The 13,471-nt window shown below is 44.5% G+C and overlaps 5 protein-coding genes across 5 annotated transcripts; 1 reads left to right on the top strand and 4 right to left on the bottom strand.

Annotated features, from left to right (window-relative positions):
* Positions 1 to 2,168: 2,168 nt before the first annotated feature.
* On the top strand, positions 2,169 to 6,259 carry set1 (histone methyltransferase SET1). The gene is made up of 2 exons (XM_032091416.1): positions 2,169 to 5,848; positions 5,913 to 6,259. Exons 1-2 carry the CDS (start codon positions 2,266 to 2,268, stop codon positions 6,014 to 6,016), a joined length of 3,687 nt encoding a protein of 1,228 aa, XP_031934214.1. The 5' UTR covers positions 2,169 to 2,265; the 3' UTR covers positions 6,017 to 6,259.
* BDV37DRAFT_90574 (RNA methylation protein TRM112) lies at positions 6,252 to 7,114 on the bottom strand. Its single transcript, XM_032091417.1, has 3 exons — positions 6,840 to 7,114; positions 6,585 to 6,774; positions 6,252 to 6,532 (listed from the first exon to the last, which is right to left on the bottom strand). Exons 1-3 carry the CDS (start codon positions 7,023 to 7,025, stop codon positions 6,528 to 6,530), a joined length of 381 nt encoding a protein of 126 aa, XP_031934213.1. The 5' UTR covers positions 7,026 to 7,114; the 3' UTR covers positions 6,252 to 6,527.
* Positions 7,115 to 7,270: 156 nt separating this feature from the next.
* BDV37DRAFT_267151 (small ubiquitin-related modifier domain-containing protein) lies at positions 7,271 to 8,890 on the bottom strand. The gene has a single exon (XM_032083991.1). The coding sequence runs from the start codon at positions 8,662 to 8,664 to the stop codon at positions 7,474 to 7,476; it is 1,191 nt and encodes a 396-aa protein (XP_031934212.1). The 5' UTR covers positions 8,665 to 8,890; the 3' UTR covers positions 7,271 to 7,473.
* Positions 8,891 to 9,852: 962 nt separating this feature from the next.
* BDV37DRAFT_267148 (S-methyl-5-thioribose-1-phosphate isomerase) lies at positions 9,853 to 11,567 on the bottom strand. The gene is made up of 4 exons (XM_032083990.1): positions 10,940 to 11,567; positions 10,119 to 10,891; positions 10,042 to 10,061; positions 9,853 to 9,948 (listed from the first exon to the last, which is right to left on the bottom strand). Exons 1-2 carry the CDS (start codon positions 11,463 to 11,465, stop codon positions 10,272 to 10,274), a joined length of 1,146 nt encoding a protein of 381 aa, XP_031934211.1. The 5' UTR covers positions 11,466 to 11,567; the 3' UTR covers positions 9,853 to 9,948; positions 10,042 to 10,061; positions 10,119 to 10,271.
* A 479-nt stretch (positions 11,568 to 12,046) lies between these two features.
* On the bottom strand, positions 12,047 to 13,005 carry BDV37DRAFT_267145 (U4/U6-U5 snRNP complex subunit LSM6). The gene is made up of 3 exons (XM_032083989.1): positions 12,666 to 13,005; positions 12,494 to 12,607; positions 12,047 to 12,431 (listed from the first exon to the last, which is right to left on the bottom strand). Exons 1-3 carry the CDS (start codon positions 12,769 to 12,771, stop codon positions 12,409 to 12,411), a joined length of 243 nt encoding a protein of 80 aa, XP_031934210.1. The 5' UTR covers positions 12,772 to 13,005; the 3' UTR covers positions 12,047 to 12,408.
* Between the last annotated feature and the right edge of the window lie 466 nt (positions 13,006 to 13,471).

Raw genomic sequence — 13,471 nt, 5'->3', positions numbered from 1 at the left:
AAGGGGGGGGGGAATTATCTAGTTCAAATATTCATGGTGTACCAGGGGCGAAGCATACAGTGCTGGGTTTATTTTTATGATGTCCCAGGGTTTTGGATTTTGAAGTTACTATTTTTATACATTGTTATCGAGGCTTGGTCATCCTCCCCTCTGTGAACTACGATTGCTATCATTTTAGGGCTGTAAATGCCAGCACTGTGATATGTACCCGAGTACTAAAAAAGATACCTAGTACTCCATATAGTCTGAACCTTACGGAATACGATCTAGTTTGAGCATGTCCTCTCTATACGTAGTTCTTCTGTGGATTGAAAGTGGACTATTTCCTTAAAAGGTACATACAGCACATTACCTACACGAGGAGAAGTGGGTATATATGCATTATGTACTATTTTGGGTCGATAGATACCCAGATCACTTCATTAGTCTCAGTAGTAGTATCCCCGAAGGTGCAGAGCATTATCATTGGGAGGGAAATTGGTACAATCTCACCGGATACCGGCCGGGCATTTTAGTAGTTTCTTTGTGTGGCCACTCTAGTATGTGGGTGATGACCACTTTCGGGCGTACCTGGGACTCGAAATACTTGACTTATATTTGCATCCTTACATATGGAATGTTAACAGGTCGCAATCAGGCAGGTCAAGCGCAAAATGTATACCTATAACAATGCTGCCTTTATTTCATTCCAGGTAAGGTATTTTAATGCCTTTTTTCATTCCTGGCACAGTCAATGCTCAACGGCGATCACTGTCTATTAATACGTATCATTGTTCTCTCTATAAACGACAGCTATGTACAGAGCATTCTGATCTGTACTGTATAATGAATACACTGGCTGGCTAGCTATTCAAATACACAACGAATGCAGGTATCTATCTCTGGGTTATGCTAAAAACTTCCCCCTATCTTGGAATGCTATGTGTTTTGGTGGGTGGGGCTTTCGACGACCAGCACTTGGTGGTTTATTCTTACGTGTATTTATATGTTCAGAGCTGTGCATGACAAGTCTGATAGTAGTCATGTCCGATGATGATCTTGCTACTTAAGAATAACCCCTCAGAATTCAATCCACCAAAAAATATAAAACTCGCTGGATTTTCTCGACATACTCTACATTGTCAGACTACAATCCGACATCGAGACACCGCGATAAGCACGGATTTGCTGAAATTTTCTGCTGAGAGTAAGTGGGCATGGTGATGTAGCATTGGTTGACGATGAATGGAGCCCTTGATGAGAAGCAGCTCCAAAAAACTACTTGGCCCTAATACTGAGAATGCTCGTATGTATAGTAGAATGTACGCTGTACGCAGCTAAAAGTTGGCGTCCAATATGTCTATTTACTGTGCCGTTGTCATCCATGATTGGTATCTTATGCATGCAAAGAATTCGGACAGGTTTCTTTTAAATACTAAATTATCATCTGGGGATCTATAAGAGCCTCACCACTATCATCGATGGAATAATTACGTTCGAAATCATTGGGATACTAGAAGAGGGAGCAAGAATACCCCTAAGAGATAAGGACAAGGATAGATGGATTGAGAACAGTGGGAATCTGATTATACAATCTTGAATATCTCTGAGCTGTTTAGATCAAGCTGAAGATGTTAAATATCGATGATTGAAGCTGATTGTATCCAAGTGCCGACCACTTTCAAGTGCATGTTGACTTTGCGCGAATGAACTCTGCAACATGTGTCCTGGTTCCAGGATCTAAAAAGCGATGTTGGCAACACTTTTGTCCCCTCGCTCCCAAGGGCAAATAAAAGAAGAGAGAATAAAGTACCACTCCTCCTATGTTCAAAAATACACAAATCCAGAATAATGCAATAATTCCTTTGCTTGCCAGTGGGTTGTACCCTTTTCAGCGAGGCTCAAATGAAGTCCCCTCCCCCACCGCTCCAACTTTAGCCGTGAGCTTCTTCGCGTTCTGGTTCCTTGACCGCGTTGGTAGGGCGATTCAAGAACACATCTAATGGACTCTTTTCTTGCGATCCTGAACTTCCCAAAGTCTCACATTCCTCGTGCTCACATCAATTCAACCAATTCCCTTTGCCTTCGATAAGCTACCGCCTTCCACCTTTTTTTTTTTTTTTTCGTCTATACCCGATATCTTCTGCCGGATTTGGTTCCACCTTGTACGATTTACGCCAGGGAAGATTCCTGGCCTCATGACTGCGCACTAGCCGAATACAACGGTTAAGGATGCTGCCTTCTGATCGCAGCTGGTCTGATTTTGGCTCGTAGCCATCTCTCAGTATGTCGCGCTCCTCGGCAGGCTTTGCAGACTTCTTCCCTACTGCGCCGTCTGTCCTCCAGCAAAAACGATTTAAAGTAACTAGGGAGCGACCGCGACCTAAGGCCCAAGTTGATAGTGAACATAGCGATGAATCATCGACGTGCCCCACGGAAACAAGAGCTTTTCTCAACTCGTCTAACGGCGGTGCATCACTGGATTCTGGACAAATATCTTCTACTGATTTAAAGAAAACGTCACCTGAATCATCTGTGGAAGGTTCTGCAAGCTCTACAACAGGAGATCGCCCGGCTTTTAGCACATCTGTTGCTCAACATGGCGCGAGCTCGCATGAAGCACGTCTTGACACCCTAACTCCTCTTACCAATGCCGAGTCATCGCCCGCTCATAGAGCAAACTCACCCCGGAACAAAATAGCAGAAGAGGTTGTTGCAAATGCTATTGTCGATACTAAGAGTGGAATAAACCCTCTCCATACCCCACCAACGCCACAGTCTCAAGGCCGTCGCACTGGAAGCATCAGAGGTTATAAGCTGGTCTATGACCCTGACTCCGAAAAACGATCATCCTCGAAGGAGAAGCGAAGGAAACCCCGTTATGTCGATATTATCTTGAGCGAACAAGATAATTGCCCACCAGATCCTCGCCTTGGGATTCCAAATTACATGCGAGGTGCCGGTTGCAAGCAGAAGAGGAAATATCGACCAGCGCCCTATCCTTTAAAGCATTGGCCTTATGATGCTTCAACGACAATAGGGCCCGGGCCTCCTGCGCAGATAGTCATCACTGGTTTCGATCCTCTCACCCCCATCGCGCCGATCAGCGCCCTGTTTTCAAGTTTCGGAGACATTGCCGAGATAAATAACCGCACGGATCCGATTACTGGCAGGTTTCTTGGAATATGCTCAGTAAAGTACAAAGACAGCGCTTCATTTCGGGGTGGCGGTCCTGTCCTCGCAGCAAGCGCAGCTAGGCGAGCATTCTATGAATGCAGAAAAGAGCAGCGCATCGGGACGCGAAGGATCAGGGTTGACTTGGATCGCGATGGGGTTGTTTCAGACAGATTTGTGGCTAGGGCAATTGAGTCCCAGAGGATGGGACAGAAGAGCAATCTTCTATCTACGGAAGAGGCGAAATCAGATTCGGAAATAAAGAAAAATGAGCCCCCTCCGACGGCGCCGAAAGGTCCTTCTGGAAAACCATCTGTTCGCCCTATGGTTGTGATTCCTGAAGGACCGAGGGCAAATTTTCTTAAACCCGTCATGCCGTCCTTGGTTGAGGAAGTGCCCATTTTGAGTCAGATCAAAAGGGATCCGTACATCTTCATTGCTCATTGCTACGTACCAGTCCTTAGTACAACCGTTCCACACCTTAAGAAAAGGCTCAAGCTATTTAACTGGAAAGACATTCGTTGCGACAAAACCGGGTACTATATTATATTTGAGAACTCTAGGCGCGGTGAGGAAGAAACTGAGCGCTGCTACAAAATGTGCCACATGAAGCCTCTGTTCACCTATATCATGAATATGGAAAGCCAGCCTTATGGCAATCCCAGCTACGAGCGCAGTCCAAGTCCTGAGCGATGTCGAGCAGAACAACGCGAGCGAGCAGAAAGAGAAAGATTGAAAAGAGAAGTGGGTCTTGATATCGAAGAAGAGAAAAAGCAGCGAGCGGTTGACCTTGACCCCTGCCAAGAAGTAATAACCATCATAATCCGGGACCTGAAAGATAAACTTCTTGAGGATGTGAAGTCACGCATTGCTGCACCAGCCTTATATGATTACCTCGACCCAGACCGGCATGCTCTAAAAAGGAAAACGTTAGGTATCGCTGACCCGGAGGGGATCAAAAGACCCATGTTTCGAATTGACAATTCATTCGGGACACCAGACTCGCGGTCAGGGTTATCAGACACAAGACGTCCTTTCAATGGATCTGCACCAAATATTCTTGCACTTCCGCGTATTCGGAAGGCTCGCCATCTTGGTCGGACAGATGCTGCTTTCTTGGACGAAAGGCGTAAGCAGCCGCTGCGGAGAAGAGAAGTCCGACCACTGTATCACCGGCTGCAACAGTTGCATGACGTTGACGACTCAGATGATGAGCAACGAACACCCAAAGATACGGATGAGCAAGACAGTCGGCCTCCAAGTCGGATGAGCTCGGGGACCTCAGAGTCTGACGATGGCGACGGCTTTGTTTCCGAGGCTTTGGGAATTCCAGTTGTAAAACTGGCTGGCTCAGCTCAAAGTCAAGAGCCCGAAGAGATTTTGAAGGACAATCAATCGGTTGGCGAAAGTTCACAGCTTGAAAGCCACGAAATTTCTCCAGAGTTGCGAAAACGGAAAAGAGCCAGTGAAGAACTCGACGCGCGCAAAAGACAAAAGGAAGATGACGAACTTTTTGGCATTAATTCTGTTGCAGCAACCGAAGTCGAAGGCGCCCAAGTCATCACAACCCCTATAGCCGTGGACATAAATCTCGAAGGGTCAGAAGCTGCTCATAGTATCTTTCCAAAAGAGAATCATGATAATCGGCAAGAGATGGGAGGAGCCAACCATCTGGACTATAGTATTGATATTGCGTCCTCAACGACAGAGAAAGACCGCCACGGTATACTAGCTCCTCTTGACGTTGTCGATAGTGCAAAAGTGCGCGAAGAATCCCGAACATTGGTAGAATGGCGAGTGTCCAATGATGAGCCTAGGCCCATTGTCGATGACGACGATGCAATAATTATGGATCTCGACGGATGGCAAAACCTAATAAAAGACGACGAGGATCTGCACTTTCTTCGAGATATCCTTGTTGGATATCCCGAATCCAATGTTGGAAACCTGTCGGCTTGGGCATGGAGGCAGAAGGAAATCAAAGCCCTCAATCATCCCGGAGATGTGGGTCCCGTGCGCGAGGAGACTGGCATCGCAGGTTATTATCTACCCAATACAACAGGTGCTGCTCGAACCGAAGGAAGGAAGAGAATATTGGAGTCGGAGAAGTCAAAGTACCTGCCACATCGTATCAAAGTCCAGAAGGCACGTGAAGAGCGCGAGGCCAGAGCAAAGAATGATCCCCATACTGCTGCAGTTGAGGCTGCAAGAGTTGCTGCGGCAAAGAACATATCTAAGTCTACATCCAGATCTACAAGAGTCAATAACCGCCGATTGATTGCAGACATCAATGCACAGAAACAGGCCCTTCCCACTCAATCTGGAGACGGCGACGTCCTTCGCTTTAATCAGCTGAAGAAGCGAAAGAAGCCAGTACGCTTTGCTCGGTCAGCTATCCATAACTGGGGCCTCTATGCCGAAGAAAATATATCAGCAAATGACATGATCATTGAATATGTAGGTGAAAAGGTGCGGCAGCAGGTTGCGGATATGAGGGAGAGGCAGTATTTAAAGAGTGGAATTGGTAGCAGCTACCTTTTCCGCATTGATGAGAACACAGTTATAGATGCTACAAAGAGAGGTGGCATTGCTAGGTTTATCAACCATAGCTGTACACCGAATTGCACTGCCAAGATCATTAAAGTCGATGGTAGCAAGCGTATTGTTATATATGCTTTGAGAGACATCGAGAGAGGTAAGTTTGGCAGAAGCACATTGATATCCCGATGGGTGCACAAGTTAACTTGCTTTCTCTGCAGATGAGGAGCTGACGTATGACTACAAATTCGAAAGAGAGTGGGATAGCGATGATAGAATCCCATGCCTTTGTGGCTCAACCGGGTGCAAAGGTTTTCTTAACTGAGATGCTCTCAGCGTAGGTTTCTCAGTCCGTCTACCTGCCACTGTTGCCCCTCTTTATTTTGCATTTCTTTCGCTCAACATAGCATAATATCTGGGCTTGTTTGACAGATGCAGCATTGGCATTATGGCGTCTTGGCTGAGGCTTGGGTTAGCAGCTGTTCACATGGAACTGGCCAATGTGTAATTTTCTGCTTGTTTCCATTGTTGTATGCGGTTCCCATCACGGCAAGGCCTTGTATTTCATATTATTTCCGAATCAACTGCAACAACCATGTACCATATAGCTTTCATCACTCGGCTTTTCATCACATAGGCTTTTTTGATGATATATGCGATTCGGGCAGGCAGAAAAGACGCTGGCGGGAATTGTAACATGTAACACGGAACGCTTTGCGGTATAAAACCTGATATACTAATGAGGCAAGGACATGGAACAACCATGAAGCCCTCCCAAGCTATTGCGGCCTGACACTCAGCTCGCCGCGCCTAATGGAACAACATATGTAGAAGATTTAAACTAAGACAAGTCAGAAATTGCAGAGTGGTAGAAAGACAGCGAGAGTACAGACCTAAATGACTTGGTAGAAGAAAATTCGCAATCCCCTCTTTGATTAAGTATTCATGGCCGCAATTCCCACAAGTCAATTTGCCCTCAATAATTTGCGTTTCCAATAATAATCGATGAAGTTCCCTTAATATTTGTTCATCCATGAGCTCATCGCCCTCCGGCTTCTTATCCAGGATTTTGGGGAACCCAAGCTTGTAATGAGTGAGCGCTATCCTTATCTGAACACATCGCATAGCAGTGTGCAAATTTTACTTACCTCATTTGCCATTGTCTGTAATGCATGCCAATCAATTCGAGGGACAATGTTACGGATAAACTCGGGTTGAAAATCAAGCTCCTGCAGTTCAAGCTCCGCATCCCTAAAATGAAGTGGGAATGACGCCGGTGATGCCTTGCACCCTTTGACGGCACAGGTCAAAAAATTGGCAGTAATCAACTTCATTAAGGCTCTTATAGGTATGGTGGTGCGATGTTCGGTTGCGAATGGAGCATGTAAGAGCAGAGACAGTAGAGAATATTGCTGGGGGCAAATTATCTCATAGCGGAAGGGAACAGAAATCTACTGCAAAAAAAAAAAAAAAAAAACCAAATTGAGCAGTCCTTTCACGAGTAATGCAAACTCCCAACCAGAGTACACAGTCAATTTCTGGCCATCTCCACGATGTGTATATTTACTAAGACTTCATGTAATGAATATGTTTCATATTATCGAATATATCTCCTCGTCTCATATCAGCTATCGAACATAAAGCATTTAGTACGGACCAGCCTGAAGCCAATAAGACTTATCATATTCAATATTGCATCAGTAGAGAAAACGGTCTGTTGACCTCCCAATGGAATAAGCCTTGTTCCGCGAAGGGGAAAGGGTGTCCTCTAAACTCCACATTTCATTTGATCACGACATCCACGAGGTCACCATCTGCCATGTCGTACATCGACAGACAAGAACTGGGATCTAACCGATCACCATCGAACACTAGGTATACTTCCCGGTTTTTCGGTAAATTTTTTTCATCACGAAATGTAGTAACAAGTCGCGAGACTTGCATTCTTGAACTAACTTTCAATTCCATGTCGCCAGCGCTTGGGCATTTCAAAACGACCCTTGTTGATAGAAGCCTGCTGCCATCTGTTGCTGTAGACTCTTGGGCATATGCAGGGTAACTTTCATGCGAGGCTTGCCAGTCATTGATTGCCATCACATTGTCTTCGATAACAGCCTCCATGTGGATACGAATGTCTTCTTTGCTGCCGTGCTGAATATGATCGCCGTGTACTGCGCTGTCGGCAAGGCCTTGCGGCACGCCAATTCCTAAGCTCCTGCATGTTGTGACATCAAATAGCCTTCTGCCCTTCCAAGTCAGGAGTATGGATGACTGCATCTCTTTCGGTATACTTTGGCGGTTACACCATGCAAGACGAACATCTCGCAGCGACTGTGACATTTTTCGGTGGATTATCAGCGGCTTTGTGCTTTCAATTTTGGAGGTGATAAGAATCTGAACAACCGTATCATAATCCATAGAATCATGGTGCTGATCCGTATGGACGGCAACTTTTCGCTGGTTCTTTCGAGCATCACAAGGAACAGGGATCTTGTCGACTGCATTTTCCGTCTCGGTTATTTCTGCATTCGTACTTGGGTAGGGCCAAACATGAGTTTGCCGAATATCTCTGGTGTTAGAGGAATCAACTTTCGAGCCAAGAGCGCTAGCTTTGTCTGTTGGCAATTGTACCGGCGTCCGGCAGTCGTTACAATCACTTATGTATGGTGAAGTCTTCCAGGAATCAACGCTGCGGAGAGATATGCCTTGTATATCGCTTCTCTCTTGGCCGTCGTCAGGAAGAACTCGGGGTGCGGGTTCTCTCGACAGCGGTTCTCCTGAGATGTGTCGACGCTTACAAACCTTACCGTCCTCTGTAGTAGAACTGCCAGGACTACCTAGTGGACTATCTCGAGCTACCTTACTTGCAGCGATAATGTCTGCGTACGTTTGGCCAGCACGACGGTAGAACTCAGAGTCCATATCATCATCTCCCCTTGTTGCCCATGAAGGCCTCTTGAAAAATGACCGCATGAGCTTCAAACAGGTACCGGAAGGATATATCGTATATTCTTTCAATTAACAGGTCTCCACCAGCTGAACGAATGTGAAGGTGAGGATATGTCTGGACGCCTGATATCTTAGGCGGTCACTCTTGCACCGCGATATGCACCCTTTGGACGGGACGCCTGATGTAGCGGAGTATGATGGTGGACTGTAATGCGAAGAAGTCTCAATGACGTGTGTTGATTGGGCGGGACAACTAAGCCATTACACAGTACTAGTAGTTCAGTACAGTATCCACAATCCTTTCCAACGTTATACCACTCCGTCTGGGGGCCGAATATACCGGGAATGGTACGTACTTCCTATCTCTATCAAAAGGTACTACTCATCAGCATCAAGTGAAGTTGAGACTAACTGGACCAATATTCGCCACTCTTTGTGCTGTGTATAACTTACATGAGATCTTAAGAAATACTAGAATTTATGTATACAGACACCTAAAAAGACAGCGAGGTGTCATCAGATCAGCTGTTGTATGCGACAATAAATGCTGGGCAATTCCTGGCAGTGCTGTTTATATTTCTATTGACATCCGATGATATATAACGCATCATCTACGGACAAATGAGGTGGCCTCGGCCCTTCTAATGTTCGGTCACCCCAGATCTATCATTCACATGAGATCGGGAAGAAAGGCCTGGGTGAATAATCTATATAGTATAGGATCTTAATCTAACAGAAATATGGTGTTTTAGTGATATTCCCCTAGCTGGTCCAGTCCCTGCGCTGTATGCTAACCCCCCTTCGTTGGCTCAAGATTATGGAATAAGTAGACTATCAGATACATATACGAACTAGTCTGAGGCCGCAAAATATACATTATCGCGAATTACATAGTAAATCTAGGTTATGAATACTTTATCAGATTAGTCTTGTTAGGTTAGATATCTATATTGTCAGTTACTCTTTCTTATGGGCTACTTGGTTGGGTAACTTGCTATGTATATAAAAAAGGTGACTTGATCTAGGAAAATGAAAACAAGCAAGACTGGACTTTCTCAACGAACCTCAAAACTCCCTACGGAGCTGGTCCTAGTACTAGTACCACTTATGTATATCTACGTAGATGTGCATGATCAGGTGACAACAAAAGCTAACAGGACAAATCTTGGCTTCGGGACCACAACGAGACTGTTTGATCAAACAACGTTGCCTGTAATTTCCCCTCAACATTTACAAATACGGTCCAGTGGTTTGACTAGAGCCATGTCGCACGAGGAAGAAAATCAAAATAACTCGAACATCATGCAAGTGCGTTTCTTCCTGGGATGCAAGTTAATTCCTTTTATGCAAATTATGGACTTGTTAGCTTGTTTAAAACAGAGCATTAACACTAAGTTGCAGGCCTTCAATGATATCTCCAAGTACAGACACCCTGGTGCTCGATAAATGTTTAAATAACTCTGACCTCTACTTCCCAGGGGCGAAAAAACCGCTCTAGCGCTGGAGAATCACCTAAGCAGCCTGGAACGCAAAATTGACGAACTACTCAATGGCTTTGAGGAGACACGCCAACCACAGCCCACGACAGGAGAGACTAATTGCCACGACAACAGTGGGGCTTCAGTTACTTCTCAGGCTTTAAACAGCTCCTCCAAGTGAAATAATCCATCAGAGTCCTTTTCCACCACTCCCTTTTCAGTTATAATACCATCGATAAGAGCCCCGGGGGTTATATCGAATGCTGGATTCCAAACATTGATCCCTTTTGCTGCTATGCATACGGTTTCCATCTTCACGGCTTCGGAGACACCACCATCTTCGCAGGTGCCTCTAATCCTAGTAACCTCGGATGCGGGCCGCTCCTCGATAGTAATTTCATTCCCCGACTTGGTGACTAGGTCGATAGTCGTGAGCGGTGCAGCCACGAGGAATTTCACACCATGGTGCTTTGCAAGCACAGCAAGACCATATGTACCAATCTTGTTTGCGGTATCGCCATTAGCTGCTACCCTGTCTGCCCCCACCACAATTGCATTCACGCCTATCTCGGGTCTAGCGAGCAATGCAGCTGCCATTGAGTCTGTTATTAACGTAGCAGGAATACAGTCGTGAACGAGCTCAAATGCTGTCAAACGGGAGCCCTGGTTGTATGGTCTCGTTTCGGTGCAATAGGCATGTTGTAAGGTTTTGGTCGAATAGAGTGCACGAATTACCCCCAGGGCTGTCCCGAACCCCGAAGTCGCGAGAGAACTATCGATACGATTAGGAGAGTCCAACTATAGACGACAGCGTACTTACCCTGTATTACAATGTGTAAGAACCGTAGCCTTAGTACTGTTCTCGGATAGAGCATTTTCTGATATCCATTTGGCACCATACTCTCCAATCTTTCTATTGTCTTCAACATCTTTCACTAGCATTGCTTCGGCAGCTTGGATAAACGCAGTAGCAACAGCATGGCCTGTGGATCCAGGCATCCTAACACTTTCTGCCACTATGGTCTCCAGTTTTCCAGCTGCATCACTAAGGTTGACTGCTGTAGGTCTGCTGCTCACCAGATAGTGTAACTTCTCTGTGATAAAAGTCTGTGCCTCCATAGCATTCGAAGATAATTTGTTGCAAGCCATTAGGGTAGTGAGCTCTGATGCAAGTGAGAGGGCCGCTACTATAGCAATCGCAGGTGCTCCTCGCACTCGCATCTCCTTGATTGCATGCCAGCCTTCTTCACTTGTATGTATTGTAACGTATTTCTCTACATGTGGAAGCTGTAGCTGATCAATGATGGCAAGATTGCCACCATTATATTTGATTGCTTGCAGAGTCATTCCGAGAGATTTGGAACAAATACAAGAATTTTCTGGGGGGGAGAAATGAAATAAGATTGAAACAGGGCGCCGTGCGGAAGGAAGATGCGAAAGGAAAGGCCCCGCGGCCAGCTCGCTCCTCGCCCATACATCATCGGCAATCAAGGATGAAAGAAAAACAATTCATGTGGGGCGACACGCCCCTCATCTCATTTTGGCGGAGCAACAAGTATCATAACTTAGGTATGATACTTGTCACAGATGCTAGTATTTGATTTAGTACATAGTCCTCTATATACACCTAAGTAACTGCAAGTCTCATTAGTTTCTTCAAGCTGCCAAGTGGACCTGAAAAAGTTTGGCACATGCTTTGGTGAATCCCAAGAGCCATCGATGTAACACATACACTCACTCAGACTAAACTGGATTTGGTGGGTACCCCAACAATAGGAAGAAGCAACTAAATAATCAATTATTCACACACTGTCTTCGGTCTATTATGTAAAAACTCTAAGGCCGTATACGGTATCATAACTAGATAACGAGTTGTTCTGTTTTCAAGCATTCCAACGGCAGCGAGGCAATACTAAGTAGTTGGGCGAGCAACTAGAGAGGTATTCGTGTTACATAGTTCGTGTATGATTTATCTATGGCTTTTAGGTTGTTCTGGGGGCGATCAATACAGGGGTATTAAAGTATGGCCTCCCATATGAATGGAGCTGTCTGAGATAGATGATCCGATGAGGGTAGGACGGAAATAGACTTTGGTATAGGGAAGACAAATTGATTAATCGATTTGTTGTTTTATCAGCCAGCTTGCTCTTGATGCGGTGCCAGCAATTTCCTTCCTTCTCCCCCACCTGATATGTCTTGCTGGGACATTTTGTAGCTTAATTTTGCGGGCATAGCGAGAGGACAACCAATGGGCAACAATGAGACTCCATTGGAATCATTTGTCATATCCTCAATTTGCTGAGATGTAAAGCACTGCAACAAGTACATACAGAATTAGAGACATAAAATTGCCAAGATAGGTCGATGGAACATACCATTATTTCCTCGGACAAAAGCATCTCCATAACTTCGCCTTAACTTCCCATGCACATATTCCTCAGACTTTTCTAGGGCAATATTCATGTAACCATCTACTGATTGAAGTTCACCTAGCCTGATATCAGCATTTGGGTAAAGGTAGCTCAAGTGAGAATAGGATGAAATGACCTTTATAGACAACACCTGAGTTCAGCTTCACAGTGACTGGGGCACCAATAATCTCACTCAGAAAGACTGATGGATCTTTGCCTTCTGATGCTGTACTATTCTCCATGTCTTCCCTTAACTGGTCTGTCTCCAGTTCAGTGGTTGAACGGTGGCAATGAAATACTCTTGCAGTTGCTATCGCTTGTCTGATTGTTTGACAAGTGCACGTGCCATACAGGCCAAGTTCTTGGCATTCCTCAGTGACTGAGATAATGATATGCTTTTAGTGTTGCAAAATAGTGTATAGAGTAGTGCATGTTGGCAACTCCGTAGGATTGATTTATTTATAAAAGGATGATCCTTTATTAACTAACTAATACTTGAAGTTATTAACAATCTATAAGGATAGCTATTAAAACTATAAATATAGAATTGTAAGGCTCTATGTAATGGCTCCTTCGGAGCTAGTGACCAACGCTACGAGGGGCGCAGTACTACCTAGCGGGAGGTCCCAGGGTTGAAGTAACAGTGGATCCATAGTGCTGCCACCTTATTAGAAAGGGATATCATAGAATTAGTCTAGATTTTTTAAATATTATAGTACTATTGTTAATTTTATAGTATATTTTTTGATAAAAATAAAATTTTAAAATTATTTATATATATTTTAAATTCCTCCTAAGCTATATATAATTATAATCTATTTTTATAAATATTTCTATAATTAATTAATTATAATAAATAGATTTATATTTATATTTAATAATACTATATAGTATATGCGTATTCTATTAAGAAATATTTATATATAAAATATTTATTAATAA

This window comes from Aspergillus pseudonomiae (assembly GCF_009193645.1).
Source record: "Aspergillus pseudonomiae strain CBS 119388 unplaced genomic scaffold BDV37scaffold_220, whole genome shotgun sequence".
Taxonomy (NCBI): domain Eukaryota; kingdom Fungi; phylum Ascomycota; class Eurotiomycetes; order Eurotiales; family Aspergillaceae; genus Aspergillus; species Aspergillus pseudonomiae.
The sequence above is the reverse complement of the archived record's forward strand: the minus strand, read 5'-3'. Positions and strand labels throughout refer to the sequence as shown.

Coding starts and splice junctions, on each gene's coding strand:
- BDV37DRAFT_90574 (XM_032091417.1), bottom strand. CDS start 7,025: ATGAAGTTGATTACTGCCAATTTTTTGACCTGTGCCGTCAAAGGGTGC. Junction 6,775..6,839: donor TACAGACAATGGCAAATGAG/GTAAGTAAAATT, acceptor ACTCATTACAAG/CTTGGGTTCCCCAAAATCCT.
- BDV37DRAFT_267148 (XM_032083990.1), bottom strand. CDS start 11,465: ATGACTCTGCAAGCAATCAAATATAATGGTGGCAATCTTGCCATCATT. Junction 10,892..10,939: donor TCTTACACATTGTAATACAG/GGTAAGTACGCT, acceptor ATCGTATCGATA/GTTCTCTCGCGACTTCGGGG.
- set1 (XM_032091416.1), top strand. CDS start 2,266: ATGTCGCGCTCCTCGGCAGGCTTTGCAGACTTCTTCCCTACTGCGCCG. Junction 5,849..5,912: donor TTTGAGAGACATCGAGAGAG/GTAAGTTTGGCA, acceptor CTTTCTCTGCAG/ATGAGGAGCTGACGTATGAC.
- BDV37DRAFT_267145 (XM_032083989.1), bottom strand. CDS start 12,771: ATGGAGAATAGTACAGCATCAGAAGGCAAAGATCCATCAGTCTTTCTG. Junction 12,608..12,665: donor CTCAGGTGTTGTCTATAAAG/GTCATTTCATCC, acceptor ATATCAGGCTAG/GTGAACTTCAATCAGTAGAT. Junction 12,432..12,493: donor TTTTGTCCGAGGAAATAATG/GTATGTTCCATC, acceptor TACTTGTTGCAG/TGCTTTACATCTCAGCAAAT.
- BDV37DRAFT_267151 (XM_032083991.1), bottom strand. CDS start 8,664: ATGCGGTCATTTTTCAAGAGGCCTTCATGGGCAACAAGGGGAGATGAT.